This window comes from Rhipicephalus microplus, chromosome X, assembly GCF_043290135.1.
Source record: "Rhipicephalus microplus isolate Deutch F79 chromosome X, USDA_Rmic, whole genome shotgun sequence".
Taxonomy (NCBI): domain Eukaryota; kingdom Metazoa; phylum Arthropoda; class Arachnida; order Ixodida; family Ixodidae; genus Rhipicephalus; species Rhipicephalus microplus.
In genome coordinates, this window is record NC_134710.1 from 332,828,121 (window position 1) to 332,845,590 (window position 17,470).

The 17,470-nt window shown below is 42.6% G+C and overlaps 1 protein-coding gene across 1 annotated transcript in view; it reads right to left on the reverse strand.

Moving 5' to 3' along the window:
• Positions 1-1,291: 1,291 nt before the first annotated feature.
• Positions 1,292-17,470, reverse strand: part of LOC119162052 (uncharacterized) — a 105,108-nt gene continuing 88,929 nt past the window's right edge. Inside the window, exons 18-24 of the mRNA XM_037414536.2 lie at positions 14,168-14,237; positions 10,465-10,591; positions 5,125-5,316; positions 2,996-3,169; positions 2,779-2,845; positions 2,496-2,675; positions 1,292-1,449 (exon numbers count right to left, since the gene is read on the reverse strand). Of these exons, the coding sequence (XP_037270433.2) occupies positions 1,292-1,449; positions 2,496-2,675; positions 2,779-2,845; positions 2,996-3,169; positions 5,125-5,316; positions 10,465-10,591; positions 14,168-14,237 (968 nt within the window). The remainder of the gene's footprint in view (positions 1,450-2,495; positions 2,676-2,778; positions 2,846-2,995; positions 3,170-5,124; positions 5,317-10,464; positions 10,592-14,167; positions 14,238-17,470) is intronic.

Below are 17,470 nucleotides of genomic sequence, written 5' to 3' on the forward strand. Positions count from 1 at the left end.
AACCACAAGATCAAAGCAACTAGAAGAATAAGAATGATGTGGAGCACATTTTGCAAGCACTCCGGAATCATGACTGGTAGATTGCCACTATCCCTCAAGAGGAAGGTATATAACAGCTGTATCTTGCTGGTACTTAGCTATTGAGCAGAAACCTAGAGACTTATAAAGGGGGTTCCACTAAAATTGAGAATGACGCAGCGAGCGATGGAAAGGAAAATTATAGGTGTAATCTCAAGAGACAAAAAGAGAGCAGAGTGGGTCAGGAAACACACTGAGGTTAAAGATATTATAGTTCAAATCAAGAAGAGGAAATGAATGTGGGCTGGACATCTAGCGCGTAGGCAGAATAATCGCTGGTCATTAAGGATAACTGAGTGGATTCTCAGAGAAGCAAGCGGGTTAGGAGGAGACAGAAAGCTAGGTGGGCAGATAAGATTAGAAGGTTTGTGGGTGTAAAATGGCAGCAACAAGCACAGGACCGAGTTGACTGGCGGATCGTGGGAGAAGCCTTTCTCCTGCATTGGACGTAGTCAATCTGATGATGATGAAACTAGACAGGTCATGTCATCAGGCAGGGCACAGTTAAACGAAACTAGCCTGCCACCGCGGATTGCATGGCAGAAATTTGTTAAATGATTGTTGTTGCTGCTGGGACTGCTGCTGTTTTCACTCAGCTGCTACTAAAGTGTCGGTGGTCGCACAATAAAGCCGGGCAATATGGTGCACGGCAACAGTGTCGTGAAAGGGCCCACTTGTAGGTGGGTAACTTGAAGTATGCTAAAAGGATGCGAACCACTACAACGTGATTTTATTTCAAAAATAGGATTTCCTTGGCATAAATGTAGCACAACGAGGTTTTCGGACTGCTATTTTTGCAATCAACATGGACTTAATGTTGAATTTTGTGTGCTTTTAACGACGCATAGACCTGAATGTAGGCAACAGAGGCGCTTTGAATAAATCTGAACTATTTGAAATGAAATTGAACACAAATGCTTTAAAATTCTATGAGTGCTGAATCGACATTTCTTTTTCATAGGAAATTCTTCACTGACAAAGTGGTAATTTTCGGGCACTGCTGATATATTGATTATAAACATTATGACACAAGTAGAGTAGTTATGGGCCTACAAGAAGATAAGGTGGTCTAAAGAGGGGAAGGGGCATGCGGCTGAAATTTACCCACAGTCTTATCGCGGCGTGAAACCAGCCTTGGACATACATGTACACACGCAGGCACATATGCGAAAATATTAGTTGACAGTCGTGTTTTCGAGCAGTAACTGAGTCATCATCTAGCGGTAAATTGTATTCTCAAGCCACTCTTTGGCCTAAGAACCAATTCTGAGACCAGGTTGATTTGGTCTCGCTGATCGAGCGATTTGAGCTTGAAGCGACGTAGTACATTAGCGATGACAATCTTCTCTTCAGACAAGGCGAACTTCTGACCTGCGTTATGAAAAACGAAGCATGATATTATATATTGTGGTGCTTTTTCAAAACTACCATTGACAGAACCTAACGTGAATTAATTAAAAACTTCGTATAGGCAGCTCTCGTCTAAATATCCAAACTATTCCATTGTACAGACCTGCTGAACAAGTTAGATGACAGAGTTCACCTCATCATATAGCAAGTGTACTTGCTATATGACAGCGTTTCTCTAAATTTTTCTCGCATATCGCTTTCTGATAAATACGAAGTGCAAGAAAGTCTACTGTTTCATGTTTTAATGTGCCTTAACAAACTGTGAATCACTTAAATATTGTAGATTCATCCTCTTCATTGTCTGTCTTTACCATTGTCTTGCTTTGCGACATCACGTTAAGGATCTTGAGTCTTTACTTAAGGGGAGACACGGGTATGGGAGGCCGAAAATTTTCCGAAAAACCGATTTTTTGAAGTATTTTTATTTCATAATCAATAAGGTCTAAGGAAGCTGTTCCTAAAATATTATAGCCCTGTAATGCGTATTTGTCGAGTTATTGGGTCACAAAATGTCAGTTCGATGACCATTTTCGCTTCCGAAATTACCTCAAAACCGTCGTATTTAACGTCGCAGCGCGCGAGAACCGCACCAAGTATCACCAACCACACCAGCGCTGCAACCTTCAGTGACCCCTACCACACTTAAGTTCTTTGAGAGCTGAACATAACATCACGAAGTAATATTTTAACTTCTAATTCTAAATATGACATCTTGTACAGCTGACTCCGCATATCTGCTTATGTTTCTCTGCAGCAGTAAGCACACCGATTCCCTTTCTTGTCTTCTTGTTAATTGGCTTATTTTCACTCTATGCTGAATAGACTGCATATCAGGGCAGGGCTAAAGAGTTTCACTCCTTCCAAGTTCTTAACCATCCTTATCTCGCACCGCTTCACCAAGGCGAACTCTTCTTCTAACATCATATAAATTTAATAAAAATGACACAATTCCTCACATTTGATCGGAGATACGCAAGAAGGCTCAAACATTCATCATAAAATCTTACCGATGCAGTTACGAGGACCAGCCGAGAAAGGAATGTAAGCAAAAGGATGTCTGCCCTTCGCATTTTCTGGCAAAAATCTTTCTGGGTGGAACTCTTCTGGTTTCGGAAAGACATCCTCATCTCGGTGAAGACTGTACACAGACACTCTTACAATTGTTCCCGCAGGCAAGGTTACGGAACCTGGTTGATGACAAAGGAAAACATATAAGGAGTATATCGCCTAAATAATCTGAACTTAAGATGACTAGTGGCGTGCCAAACGCAGGAAAAATAAATTTTATACCTATTTTAAACGGCTCTTCACACGTTCTCGTTAGGAAACTTACAGATGGGTACAATCTCTGTGCTTCCTAATAACAAAGAGGGGAGAGGGGGAGCAAAAAATGAAAAGAAAAGAAAAAAATAAATGACAAGCATCTCCTTCAACTGTTGTATTGCAACATATTACTCAAACCATGTCTGCAATGTCTGCGATGTTTTGTAAAGTACCATAGCAATACCTTTATGCAGCTTTCAATATACTTCATTTCCTTCAAATCGTCGGACGTGACTGGCCGGTGCTTGTCATTTCCGAAGATTGCATCCAGTTCGTCGTGTATCTTTTGCTGCTCAGCAGGCTGGTGGCCAATGAGAAACAAAGCCCAGCTGATTCCCATTGCCGTTGTGTCGTGTCCCTGCGTATTGATAAGTACAGTGATATAGGATGTGCAAGCCTGTTTTGCAAGCTCTACAAAGGACTTCGTAATGAATCACGAAAAGCGGCAATGTTGCTCATCACAAGCGACTGCTTTAGTTCTAACTGGCCTGAAGAATTGCAGTGAAGAGATTAACTGCATTTAGACAAAAAACCAATCAAAATCTCACCAATTCTACATAACCGCATTCGGCTTCCGGTATTCACTTATGTGTGCTTTTTTTCATTAGTTCGACCGAAGTTCTTTCTTGCATGCTTTATAAATGAATATCAAATGTTGTACAGGATGCAACAGAAGTCGCGTCATCTCGTTTTTCTAAATATGATGCTACATAGCTTGCCATTAGATTCTTCATGGAATGAGACGATGTATTTAAATGAGATTGACATACTGCTGATTAAGTATTAAGCTGATATTGGCTCATGACATTCAGGTTCTACGTCACAAGTGCACCTGTTGTCCTAATTAAGTTCCTAGGCACACTTTTTTTAAACAAAATTGCTTGAGGTATATAACCTAAAGTTGTCATTACGTGCTGCGGATAAGGTTCCGGCAAAAGCCACTGAACACAGAACATCTCGTCTGTAATTTTATATACACCTACACTCGGACTCGTGTTTGTGAATATTGTATCACACAAAACCCGAGCAGGCTTGGGAGAGAGAGAAAAAATTTATTTGAAAATCAGTCAAGGCACCTCAGGGTAAAGTCTACCTGCCCTGTCGCACCTAGCCATCAGCCGCAATCTCTTGAAACACGACAGCAGCATTAACGGCTTGACTGATGATGTCCTGCTGGACGTAGGGGTCTAAGCTGCACAGCAGACATTCTCAGGATTCTAGAGTGGGCCATCTATTGCACTGATTTGGACTTGTTCTACCATGTTGACCAGGTTTGCTGTCTCTGTCAGGAGAGTTGCTTGTTGGGCAAGTTGGTACATACTTACTTAGTTAACCACAAAAGAAGCCACAAAATATCGATATCGCAAAAGGGGGCTATGGTGACAATTTTAGGTAAGGTTATAACGCAGCGCAAACGAGATAATATTAAGGCATTCTATATCTAGAAACTTGATTCGTCCAGACAAATGTGTTAGTGCAGCTTCAGTTTGGCTCACCAGGAAAGAACATTTATTTCTAGCACAAAGGTTGTTTTCTCAAATTAGCTTGCTTGGATTTCTTAGTTTTTTTTTTGGTTTATCTGCGCACGCATTGCAGGACTCTGGAGGAAAGTTTTTTTTTTTTTTTGGAATAAACGTGAGTTGCTAGTGCCACGTCTCTGCTCTCTGTCTATGTTTTGTGGCTTCTTTTGTAGTTGCCATTTCTTCACAAAATCTGTACTGTCATCCAGGACGGCGTTATTACTATCCGACGCAGACACAAGGGACAAACCACAGTCACTTTTCTTGTGTCCGCGTACTTGTGTGCTGCGTTAAACTATGTTCAAGTACTGTCACCAACTGGTCTCAGACCTGCTACAGTATATAGTAGAGTGGATCTTACTGGAAGGCATCTCACTCTGCGAGTAGAGTATGTACTCCTCAGCCTCTCTGTCAAGTACGTATGTGTTGCATGCGCTTGTGATTGGCCGTGCAGCGACAGTTTGTGTGCACGTGTGTGTGTGCACGCGTGAATGTGTGCGTGCGTGCATGTGTATGCATGTGCGTATCATCACTAGACTATATGAAAGCGGCACTACCTTGTGCCATCCAACAAAACGTTCCGCTAGGAATAAAAGAAGACAACATTATTACGTACTCAATGACGTCTTCGGCAAAAATAGCCCTCCTATGCTGGTTTCACAGATTGTTTCTTCACACATCAGACAAATGTAGAGTCGCAAGATTGCATTAGAGAGGTCAATTGTATGTCCAAAGATGAAAATACGAAAAAAAAATAAAGAGTGGCTGATCGATAAGTGCATCTCTTTCTGACCTCGAACATGAATGTGTCCACTTCCTCCCGCATATCTTCTTCACTTATAGACGTTGAGTCTTTCAAGTGTTCGGTAATGAGGAGGTCTAGAAACGGCCTTCTCCCTTTCTGCTTTCCGATGTCATCATCAGCATCGTTCTGATCTTTGAGGCGCTGTTGCTTCTGCAAGAACTGCTTTCTTTCTGCTATCACCTGGTAGGAAAAAAAAAATCGCTGAGTAGAGTGCAGAGAATTTTCATTCTGACTGTGAAGCTGCTTCACCCTATAGCTCGAAGCAGGCGAAAGTGGTGAAACGGTCTGTAAATCTGCTACCTTAGCCACCTGAAGGCTGTTTCGCATGCTGCTATGGGAGCAACATAATAATAATATTAATAATAATAATAATATATGGTTATTAATATTATTATTGTTATTACTGTTAATACTATTATTATTATCAACAGTATTATTCTCGGTAGCATTCGCTCCGTTCGCAACCACCGCTAATGACAGTAGCTTTTCTTGTAGTTTGGGAATGGGCTTCAATTTTGAGGCGATAGCTTTAGATGCTTCATCAGATGCGAAAACTGGCGGTGTCGGCGTCTACACCAGTGATGCAAAAATAGTCACCGCGTGATGGCATCAGTATATGAAGTCATCAAAGAGTCAAAGATCACCGACCTATAAGGTGTCATCAAGACGCCAATATATGCTCCGTTTCATGCATCAGGTGCAACGCTGTGGAAGCTATGCAAGAAGTTTGGCCAGCAAAACGTTTAACTCCGGCGTTTCCTGGTTGCTCACTTAACATCTGATTAATGCAGGTTCCCCGTCACGTTTCTTTGTGCTCCCCTTTGGTGCGACTTGAGAAGAGAAGAAAGCGGGGTGAGCACAAAAAAACGCGGGTACCCAACGACCCTGTGGTGTCCTATGCTGCACTGACCCTGAAAGTGCAGGTGGCCGCCATTGGAACGTTCCCAGAGTAGAGAGCCTGCATGTGACATCACGTCAAAACTAAGCTATACAGCTACATAATAACCGATGTTTAATGGCGTTTTCGTTTGTAAGCCACGTAATATCCTAAATTACTTCTCACTGTAATAACGAAACAAAAATTAAACTACTGATGGTAAGAACATCGAACTACTTTTTGTTGCGAACGCATCGACTGCAAGAAGTCACGCTAGCTTCCGCAACGTTGCACATGATGTGTGAAACAGAGTCTATGACGGCCACCGGATAAGGTCATCGCATGACATCGCTACTTGGTCAAAGGTGGGCCGATCACAAAGGCAACGCAATATAAGGACTTCGGAAAGCTTGCAATGCTCCCAATCTGGGGGCAGCTGAAAACCACTTTAGTTGCAGAAAGGTTTCGGAGGGCGGCGTGGGAGGATGAATACATCGATTCAGAAGACAACGAAGAAGACGGATTTCGCCTTCGAGTGGTTTTAGGTGTAAGTGACCCCGTTAGTTTTTGGCTCTGCGAATGACGCTTCTCGCAAGGTTGCTTGCTGCTACCTTTTGTTGTAGTCATGGCGTCATTTCTCAAATTTAATATAACAATTTGCACATTGTCTAGTTTTCATTATTTATGAACAATTTGTAATCCAAATTCAGTTCGAGGTGCGCAAGAGCGCCCATAACGAGAACAAACTCATCAGCGCGATTCAACGGCTCGATTGGATCGGCACTATTTCGACGGGCTCTGACCAAAGTATTATACGCCACTGTGAACAGTGCAAAAATTTTCCAATGTGCACATCACTGATTCACCGCTAGTAGCACTGCGGCGAGAGTGGATGGCGTTTTTTTTTTGACCGGCAAGCGGTTCGTAGCTGATTTATTGATATGTGGTGTTTAACGTCCCAAAACCACCATATCATTATGAGAAACGCAATAGTGGAGGGCTTCGAAAATTTTGACCACCTGGGGTTTTTTAATATGCACCCAGATCTCAGCACGCGGGCCTACAACATTTCCGCCTCCATCGGAAATGCAGCTGCCGCAGCCGGGATTTGATCCCGCGACATGCGAGTCAGCAGCCGAGTACCTTAGCCACTAGAATACTGCTGCGGGGCTTTCGTAGCTGAAAATCGCTGTGATTTGCGGCATGTGAAACAGCCTTAATCTAGTAGAAAATCGAGTGGCATGATTTTTCAGTCTCTTACACTATGGTCTCATACCGATTTCTCAGCCAGAGCTGAAGCAAAATCTGCCCCGCTCACCCCCCCCCCCCCCCCCCCTAGATTTACCCATGTACCTGGCCATGCACTGCGCTGAGTGCCAGTGTGATGAGCAATTCTGCACGTAGTAGATCTTGTTTGGACACCTCAATTTCACGACACGAGAACTCACCGAGGCTTTCCATATTGACGTGAACGCATGCGCGAGGGCTTCTACGTGTGTTAGCAATCCTTCTTTGGCTTAGTCGGAAAAGGAGGTGACACTACTCAAGGAAAGGGCGTAGACCGGTTGACAGGGGGATGCACGAGGTGTCTTCTTGTTTTTTTATTTTTTGCCTTTTTCTTCACCCACGATGCGCATGCACGCGATTTAGTCAAGCGTCAAGTTTATATGTTATATATTTTCGGTTCAATCTATAAAGCTTTCAGTTGCAAGTATAAGCGCTTGTGGTGTTACCTTTCTTTTCCTCACCATTTTTATTTTTGTGCTACGTTTACGCCGTAATGAATCAGTACCAACTCGCTCGCCTCTCCGTTTTGCTTCATTAGATTTACCCAAATATGCACTTCGATGATGCTTGCATACGAACATACATTTGCAAATATAAAACGGTGACCAAGGCGTTGGCAGTGACTCCCAGGGTTGTCACTGGTGGCTACATTTCACCTAACTGGCGCATTTGAGAGGCCAGTGGCGACCTAAAATTATGAATGGAGACATGGCGAATTTTCATTAATTTTTCTCTTGGGTTTCAACTGAGTTATGCATTGAATATTCATTGTCTCCAAACAAATGGGCGACAACACTGTTTTTCTTTTTCATGGTTTCAGACCTACCGGTACTAGGCGCACCTAACCCACAATTTAGTATGCCTGTCTTGCTTCTCGTTTGTATCTTCCAACTCACCTAGGAAGGTACTAGCGCACTGGGGCATCTGCCAGCAATATCAAAGCAAAATTAAGGTCAGTGGACTGCTTCGCGTACCGCGAGGCGGTGGTGTTACACTACGTTTTTTATATGCTTTTAGAGCTTTGAGCTTTTTCAAAGTTTTGTTTCTTGACTGGCTAGGGGAAGGTAAGGCTGCGTGTTCCAACCACAGCTCCAACTGTCATGAATAGCTTGTCGGCTTCTTTCGTGCAGTAGTACCCCCTAATTTCGTATATTGAGCTTAAACTTGTTGTTAAGATACTTTTCGTGAGGGCCAACAAGTTGGGCTTCTTGGGCAGCCTTGAGGAACTGCAGTGAGGTCAATGTATAGCGTAAACATGATCATACACAAACCTTTGTTTGGGAATTTCGACGGTTACGCAAAACCTCCGAATTTATTTCTGTTATTTTGTAATTAACTTATTCGATTACGGAATACACAATTTCACGGCAATGAAATTCACTAAATCTGCAGGAAGGCTACGTACACCATTTTTCTCTTGTTGCAGCAACTGCTTCATCTGGTGTTCGCTAAAACAGAAGCCATCACAAAATTTATGTTATGAGGCGCTAGCATTCAGGGACGCTGCTAGCGCATGTACATAATTTTGCAGGGCCCCCATGATGAAGCAGTTGATATGACTGGTTTTAGAGAATGCAAATGTAATTTGGGTTTTATGGATGGTACCATACTCCTGAGGGCTAGATATAGATAAGAATTTTTATATGCCACGCATCTGTTGAGTGTCGAAATGTTTGGCTTCTTTTGAATAAAAAATGGTGACCTCTGGTAACATTTCGCTCGTCGTTTAGCAAATTTCACTCAAAAGTCAGTGTCAACCCTTGTGATACCAATCAACGCTATCAGAAACTACTTCGTGCTGCCCGACAAAATTTTCTGCCTCTAAAGGGCCCTTTTTTCAGCACCCAATTTCGGATTGTGATTGCCGAGGTTGCGAAAATCAGAAAAAGGGACAGTAACAATGTGTTGATCTGTAATAATCTCGAAAATTTCGAAGAGTCAGGCGAAACCTCTGCCACCGCTATGGTGTCTGCTTATTTAGCTAGTGAGACATGAACATGACGCAAACGATTCATGAGGTATGACAATCCTGCATGTGATATTGCCAACGACTGTGATAATGACAACAAAAGTATATCATCAGACTTCATTAGCATTATCACATGCATAGGTGTCATACCTCATGAATTGATTGCATAAGGGTCATGTCTCATCAGCCACATAGGTGTATTTGCTACGTTTTTCACCTTGCACATGCGCAATGGTTGTCTGCAGTCTTGTTTTTCCAGATGATAGTATTTATTTTACTTCGTTACAAAATTTAATTTAGGTTGCGAGTCAGCACTGGTTGGATCATTGGTGTCTGTCATTTCTCTTCTAATTATCTTTCTCTATTACGCTCATTTATCCGTTCAAGATGCATTCTTATTCGCCTCCGTTTCGTGTCGAAAGAATTGAGGAAAATTTTTTCGAAGGTTGATAATTCCCCTAATTTAAATTCAGCGTATTTCTTCTCCCGAATTGTACAAGAAAAATTTTGGAGGTTGATTATTGCACCAACTTAGAATCAGCGTATTTCTTCTCCCGGACCGTATACAATCAACTACGTAAGAAAACAAGCTGACAAAATTTGTGAAGCAACCACATGCTGGACGGTAACCTGAAAAGTCGTGATGACTTCTGATGATTAGGCTTTACGCATGTTGCGGTGCTGTAAGCTGCCGATCACCGGAAGACCCCATTTCCAGTATTACAACATATAGTTTACGAACATGATTATAATAATTTTTTGTAGTGTTCTATAAATCAATGCAATTTTGTTGTCAAGACAGGATCCATTTGTTCGCTTAATTCAAAAACTATATTATTGTTAATAATAATATTTCTGCTTGAGAAAGTCTGGCCGTAGTTACGACCAGTCATAATAGTGATAATGTGGACAAAAATGAATTGTCGTACATGACATGCCCCCTGAAAACATTTAGGTTGAATGTGCGACGAATGTTTGTTATCTTATCTTAAGTTCTTTGCGTCTCTAAAGGTTTCTGCCTAATAAATTCATTATGACGATTTTGTTCTGTAATCAAGGCTCAGCAGTAATAATTGTAATATCGAGACTACTCAGTGAAAACACACATCTTTTTTTATCAGTTGGCTGTTGTCGGGCGTTATAATGTAGATATCTCAATGAAATCAATGTCAGCATTTTAACAGTGTATTCTTGCCTTTCTTGTGAATGTATGCAGCGTGTGCAGGCACTCGTAATACTCCTTGCCGAGGGATGTGCGCTTAAAGATGAACTCGCTGTTGAGAAATGGGTTCATCATTCGTAGAATAAATAGCTCTCCCAGTCTGAAAAAATAAAGAAAGAGATAATTCAAGTGCAGGTGTCATTGAAAAAAAAATGAGATATGCACCATGAAAAAAATATTATATACGAAGGATTTTCGAGTTATAGAGTTATGTAGATCACTTTTGGTTTGAACAATGTGCTTTCTGACCACCTAAGTTTGTCTGTGTGAGGAGAAAAGTCGCGTGGGCGACGAGAATTATTTTCGTATAATGACGCCACTGGCAATAACAGTGACATAGCGAATATGACAATGATAAGACGACAGCACCACCACAGCCAAATCGAAGGCCGTAGACTTGCAAAGTCCTCTGGCAATGCTTTTCGAGTTGAAGCCAGCCAAATTAATGACTCAAGAAAACACATGTAGTGCTTCACTGATTACATATTTCGATGGCGCATATACAGAACAGTATCTGTAAAAAATGGAATTCATATATTTCGAATTTTAAACGACTATAAACCTCATTCGAATGTTTCCATCAATCACACTTTATTAGGATTGCTGTACTTAGTTCATTTATTTACTCTATTTGGGCAAAGAAATTTTACTGCCTGTTCTGTTACACCTCAGGACCGTTTCAGATGGTCAGGCACTGAGTGAACTCGATCGATACTGAAGGCGAAATGCGACGCATAGAGCGTATGAATTCCGCAAAAAAAAGCTGTAGCTGCTATATGAGTGAAGTCAGTATACACCAGTCACTGCTTTGAAGTAAAAACATTGCCTTCCTATTACTTAGATTTATTACAGCAGTAACGAGTCATTGATACTATTCTGCAACCTGTAAGACACAAGATGAGCAGTGGAAGAAATTTTTCAAACCAATATCTTGCCTACGCCTTAGCGCACGCATTGTTGCACCAACGCACACAAGGCGCGAATTTTGGGCAGCGCGTGCAGACACACACACACACACACGCACACACACATATATATATATATATATACAGATTACGCTGAAATCTGTAAATGTTCTGACATGTGAATAAGGTGTTCTGTGGACAAACCTGAAAGTTACAAAAATTCACGGGGTAAGCATGACACTCCGTGGAATTGTTCTTGCTGTTACCATTTAACCTTTAAAGTTTAGGAACAAATGAGTCATTTGCATTTGCTTGATATGTTCCCTGCAGACAAACAAACAGTTAATTTCTTTCTTATTGTTACAATGTATGCTGTAAACAGGGTACCGTCCCATCTACCGTAGACGAGCTACCATAGACTAGCAAGTAAGTCGCTTGAAGGTGTGTGATTACTAGTAATCGTAGAAGTTGGTATGAATCATTCGGGAACACAGTGGGCGGTAATAAGCCTGATGAGGTGATTGCATTGAAGTGATTTCGTATTTACTCAACATTTTGATATGTCTTGCGTTGTAAAACGACAAAGCTGGTTCACGGGAACTTTCTTTACGAGAAGACACGTTTAATTAGGCTTGAGGAGCCACTCTATCATTCATAAGGTGCTTGAGAAGCCTTGTTTGTTTATCGACGGGCTAGGTGCAGTTTACTGTTTTTCATAGGTGGATGCATGTACAAGACACACATTCTGCTGATGCAATGAAAACGGAAGGCCAATTATGAATTGGTTGCCTCTGTGGTGAGCCCCCAATAGCCTTAAGTGGCAATCCAACTGCGATATGCAAAAAAAATGTCCTCCTGAAGTTTTATATCACTTATAAATAAATATGTTATCACTCTCAAGTTTTATCATGCACGGTATTCATTCATTTATACTGCAGTTTAGACTTGTAGTTTGTATAGGGCCATGTGAATAATTGTCACTTCGTGAAGAATAGGTCATGCAGTGCATATATCGTTGAAAACGAAATTCTCAGCATGAGAACGTTCGTGTATAAACGGCGTGCCCGGAAAAAAAAAACGGCCCTTTTTCGCAGCCTTTCTAGCAAGTTCGCAAAACACCCTTCTGGCTGTAACCTGACACCGAAGGGTAGCCACGAGTAAAGGAAACGAGGGCGCCGGACAGCACTGTGACCACCGGGGAAGAAGGAGGGACGAGATGGCGACGCGGCGACGGCTCCAGTTGCTAATTGCCCTCAGTGCCGAGAAGTCTATTACAGAATGTATATTCGTGTGGCCCTTTTCCTTGACATAATTAAACAGTCATTTTTTACTGGATACACACTTCAGTGTTCTAATTTCACAAACAAGAATGACAAATACAATTTACCACCTGCATCGTGTTACTTGTACAGACACTTTCTCTATTTCAACGTAACGTACGTGCATTTCAACTGAAACTAAAAGTTAGGGGCTCTGCAAGGCACTGCCGTTAGCTTTACAATTCCTCGTTCCGTATGAAAAAGCAAAAATCTTCAACTTCAACATAAAACTCAATGCGTCCTTCGTGATGTTCGCCAGCCAAGTATTATTGAGTCGTCTCGGGAAATGCCGGCAGTCGGGGGTGGGGGGGGGTGGGGGGGGGGGGGGGGTAATGTCGTCTTCAAGCACGAGCGTAAAATGTTCGCCTATACGATTCGGTAAGAATACAACACGAAATGGACACAAGTGCCGCATTGCCCTGTATCTTAATTCGTCCTAATATAGGCTCAATTATAGCATTTTTCTGTCTCATTCAAATGACACAACGCCATATGATAGCATAAAATTTCCAAAGTATCTTCGAAAAATGCCTGTCCTCATTAAGACGGGGTCGGTTAGAATGGAACGCGATGTGCACGCCTCCCTAATTGCATTATTGGACACGCGCTATACGCCGGCAAAGCGTGAGTGCTGTGGAGTTCAATCTGACCTGCGTCCGCTGTCGAACCCTGGCGGCAACCATGCCAGGGCATGCACGGACGGGCGGATGAACGGACATGAGCCTTAGACATTAAAGGCTTTCGCCTTAAGGTTCCAGCACTGAAATATGTGCATGACTGATCCCATCCGCAAATCGGCTTGGCGTGAGCGAAGCGTCGGCACCGAGCATAAGAGGTTATGCCTTTATTGCTTTGAAGTAAAACTTATGTAAATTGGTTTGTTTTTGTTTTTTGTTTGTGGCTGCGAAGAGTTTTCGGCTCCATGCGTGTAGTTTGCAGGGCAAGGCCACGGTACATGTGGTGATGACGAAAATAAATTTGGCTGGGCACGCGTTGTGGACGATGAACGCACCTTCATCTTTCCGCCCACACTGGTTGCCGTAGCTGCCTCTGGCTTCTTGTGGATAGGTGAGAGAACAGCTACACGTCATATTGCCCTCTGTCGCGTCATTTCTTACAGCGCTGTGACCTCGACGTAATTATTTCAGTGGCCGTGCGATGATTTTCTATCGTTCGAGTTTTACTTCGGCCAGAAAACACGCATGTATTTGTCACACTAAACGAAGACATGAGAGCAACTGAGCAGGCTGCTGTTCGGTCTTGCATCCCAGTCTTACAATCGTTGCTCACTACAACGCGATCATTTCAAATCGTTGCCTTATAAAGGCCGACAGACAACATTAAGCGCTGAAGGGCCAATGCGCGTCCCAACTGAAGGACGCCGCAAAGATTAACGAGCAAGACAAACAATGACAAGTTGCGCCAAAAGAAAAAACAAGCAAAAAAACCCACCTGTTCACAGCTTTTACATATGGCGAGTGTTCATCATGTTGTGCTTCAATCGATGTCCCCATTATCGTCTCTGTAATATGAGAAATAAATCAAGCAAGGTCAGGAGTGTCAATTTAAAACATGAGCAAAAAATTGTCAAAATTTGCGATAAGCCACGCCGGCCTCTAAACAGCAAAAGTGAACTATTGTGCTGAAGACTAATCTGGTTGATTCTTTTGGTTGTTTCTAAGCCTTAGCTAGATGATGCAGACTTTTTCCAGGTTGCTCCTTATGAGCATAGGTGAAGGTGAAACATAGGTGAGGTTATTGCTATAGGCGTCACCTATGTTTTACCAGCTTGTTTCTACGTTCTCATTGCGATTCTCAGTGCAAAGAAGGTTGAAATACACAACAGACGGTCACAGACATAACACGTTTGTTCAAATTTCAGAAACAGGAACTCCCGCTGAGTTCAAGCGTTCGCAGCTTTCGTAGATACACGAGCACGGTCCCATACACAACACGTTTGTTTAAATTTCAGAAACAGGAACTCGCACTGAGATCACGCGTTCGCAACTTTCATTGATACACGAGCACATCATCGTTTGCGTTGGCTTCGGGGTCTTCTCGGCACCGCCATTGCTTTCTCCGCGCCTTAGAAATCTCTAGTTGTACGTACTGGGGGACTTCGGGTCGCCGCCATCGCTTCCCAGCCATTTAAGTGGAGTCAAGTTCCTTGACTAACTGTTGCCTTCTTCTTTTTCAGTGGACTGATGGGGAGTAGTGGGATTCACACAGTTTCTGTGGCGCATGCCCATTTATGATGATAATTATTAAATGCAAAGCATTTCTTTGTGTACTGCAGCCACTCTTAGCTTCCATCTACGTATCTATCTATCCAGCCGCTTGCGCATGCGAGCTCTCGTGATCAACCCCTTAACTTGGCGTGAAGCAAAATTAGTATGGCAGGGTAAGATGACTAGACGAATATGACACGCTGGTCAAGACATGAATGATGCTGCTATTCCATCGCGTACGTGGTCAAGCACTTCCACCAAGCAGTGGCACATACCTACGGGCGGGTATGCGCCATATAAGTGGGTATTTGCCACAGGTGATTGACACTTAAGTATTTACCAAGAAATGACGAGAACACACATGGGCAATTTTAACGCATTAGCATTAGGAAAATCCTGACATCGGGAGCGTTGACCTGAACAATGCAAAGAATAAATATCAGGATCCAATCAGGAATCAAACCCCAACGTTCTGCGTGGCAATGAAACAGTCACATAACTACACCAGGCATCAGAACTTTTTTCCAATTGATTCTAATGTTCATGAAACTTCAATTCTTGTTGCAGTGTTGGGGCTATCCGATTTCATAAATGTTACATATGTGTTCCTACGATACAGCTATCACGTCAGGTTATCATCAATTGTACTTAAGAGCCATGTGATAAAGTTGATTTATGTAGAAGTGCTCAGGGGTACACTATCCCCGCGAGCCCTTTATTTAACCTTATCGCTTCTGGTGTTGCTAATACTCATATTCCTGTTGGCAGCGTTGCACGAGTGTAAATAACTGTATATATAAACATCTACTACTGTTCAAGGTATGTTTGCACGAGCAACATTTGTACATTTAATTATCGTTGTTTTGTAACATATCGCTCAATAAACAAATCACAACACGGTCGCCTTACTTCCGCAAGCTTCTCATAACGTCAATTTCCAAGGTACGTGGGATCTGATCTGCTCAACTGTTTCGCCGATAAAACTGAGAAGGAGGGAGTCTCTGTTATAGGCAGTGAAAGAAAGCACGTGTAATGTTTTCATTTATCTAATTCATTGAAATGGGAAAGCCCTTGGCGACAATAGAACCCACACCCTTAATTTTTCTGAACAATTTTGTCGTTGCCTTGCTGAACCACCAGAACAAATTTAGCTCCAATTGTTGAACTGTTAATTTAGATAAACCAGACGCATTCCGTTCATCATCAGAACATCTACAGTCGGGCGCAGTTTAAAATTGCAGCAGTGTTTAAAAATGCAGCTTATATTCCTCAAAGATGAAGGAATATAAACCTGCACCCTGCAATGAACCCGCTGGCCAGACTGTTGCCACGAGCCGAAAGTTCGGTGACTCTGCCATCCGGCACAAGCTCGGGAATATTTATTTGGGGCGGAGGTGGTCACAATATGACGATCTGTTAAGGGCCTCTCATGCCGTCTTGAATTGTATCCCACTAAATAGGTTTTCTGGCTGAAAACGATGAGAAACTTCGCCCGATAGTGACTTTTTTTTATTGTGATAGAAATTTCGTGGATAGCCTCGACGGGTTTCCTCCGTAAGTGTGACCGCTGCCACCGTCATGTTTGCATGAAGTCCAAATTTATAACATATGCCCGCGCATTGTATGTTTTATTCGCGGGTGAACGCGCGCGAGCGGGGGTGATGCACGCGGCTGAAACAGGGATCAAACGAGATGACCCTATTCCTTCACACGGAAGGCGAATACGATACAATCTCCCCATAGAGTGAACCTTTGTGAAATGTTCAAGCCAAAAAAAAAAACACAACCTTCGTCTTTAACGAGCATGAAAGAACCGGGAAGGGCGAGGGGTCTTGATTGAGCATGCAGCAACTGTGAACTTTGGTTCGAAGGGCGAGGTCGCGATCGCTGGAGCGCGCACTATCTCGGTATGGATCAGCGGTCTGTTTGTATACCCTTCAGCATGCTTCGCTATCAACGCGAAGATGCTGTGCAAAAAGTATCTGTCTCTGGTCCGGCCACGTTCACTTACCTCTGTGTTCTGTAGAGTTAAGAATTATGGGATCTAGACGAGCTTTAGCTACCAGAGTATAACATTAGAAGTTGTTGCTATCCTATTCAATGATTCACCCTTGCGGTGAAACTGTGATTTTTTTAATTTGAATTGTGCCTTTAAAAGCTAGAAAAGTATGAATGGCTCAAGTTCACCCCCCTTCCCCCTCGAAGACCTACCATTGTGTTCTGTGCTTTTGTTTATATATATTATATATTTAGGAATTTTGTAATCTATTCACAATTATTTTACTCGATAACTGTCCAGAATCTAGTATCTGACTGTCCACTAACTGACCACGACTGACGGTTTAGTCTATTCTCTTCACTTTGTAGGCAACGCATGCCTACCGAACAGCCGTAAACACGGGCGCTCTCTTTGCAGATAAAGCTCATGCCACACTTTCAAACAACTGAGGCACTTCACACAATTCAACCCAAAACAAAGCCTCCATGTGCTCGTTCGCATAAAAAAGAAGAAAACTCACAGGGGCCT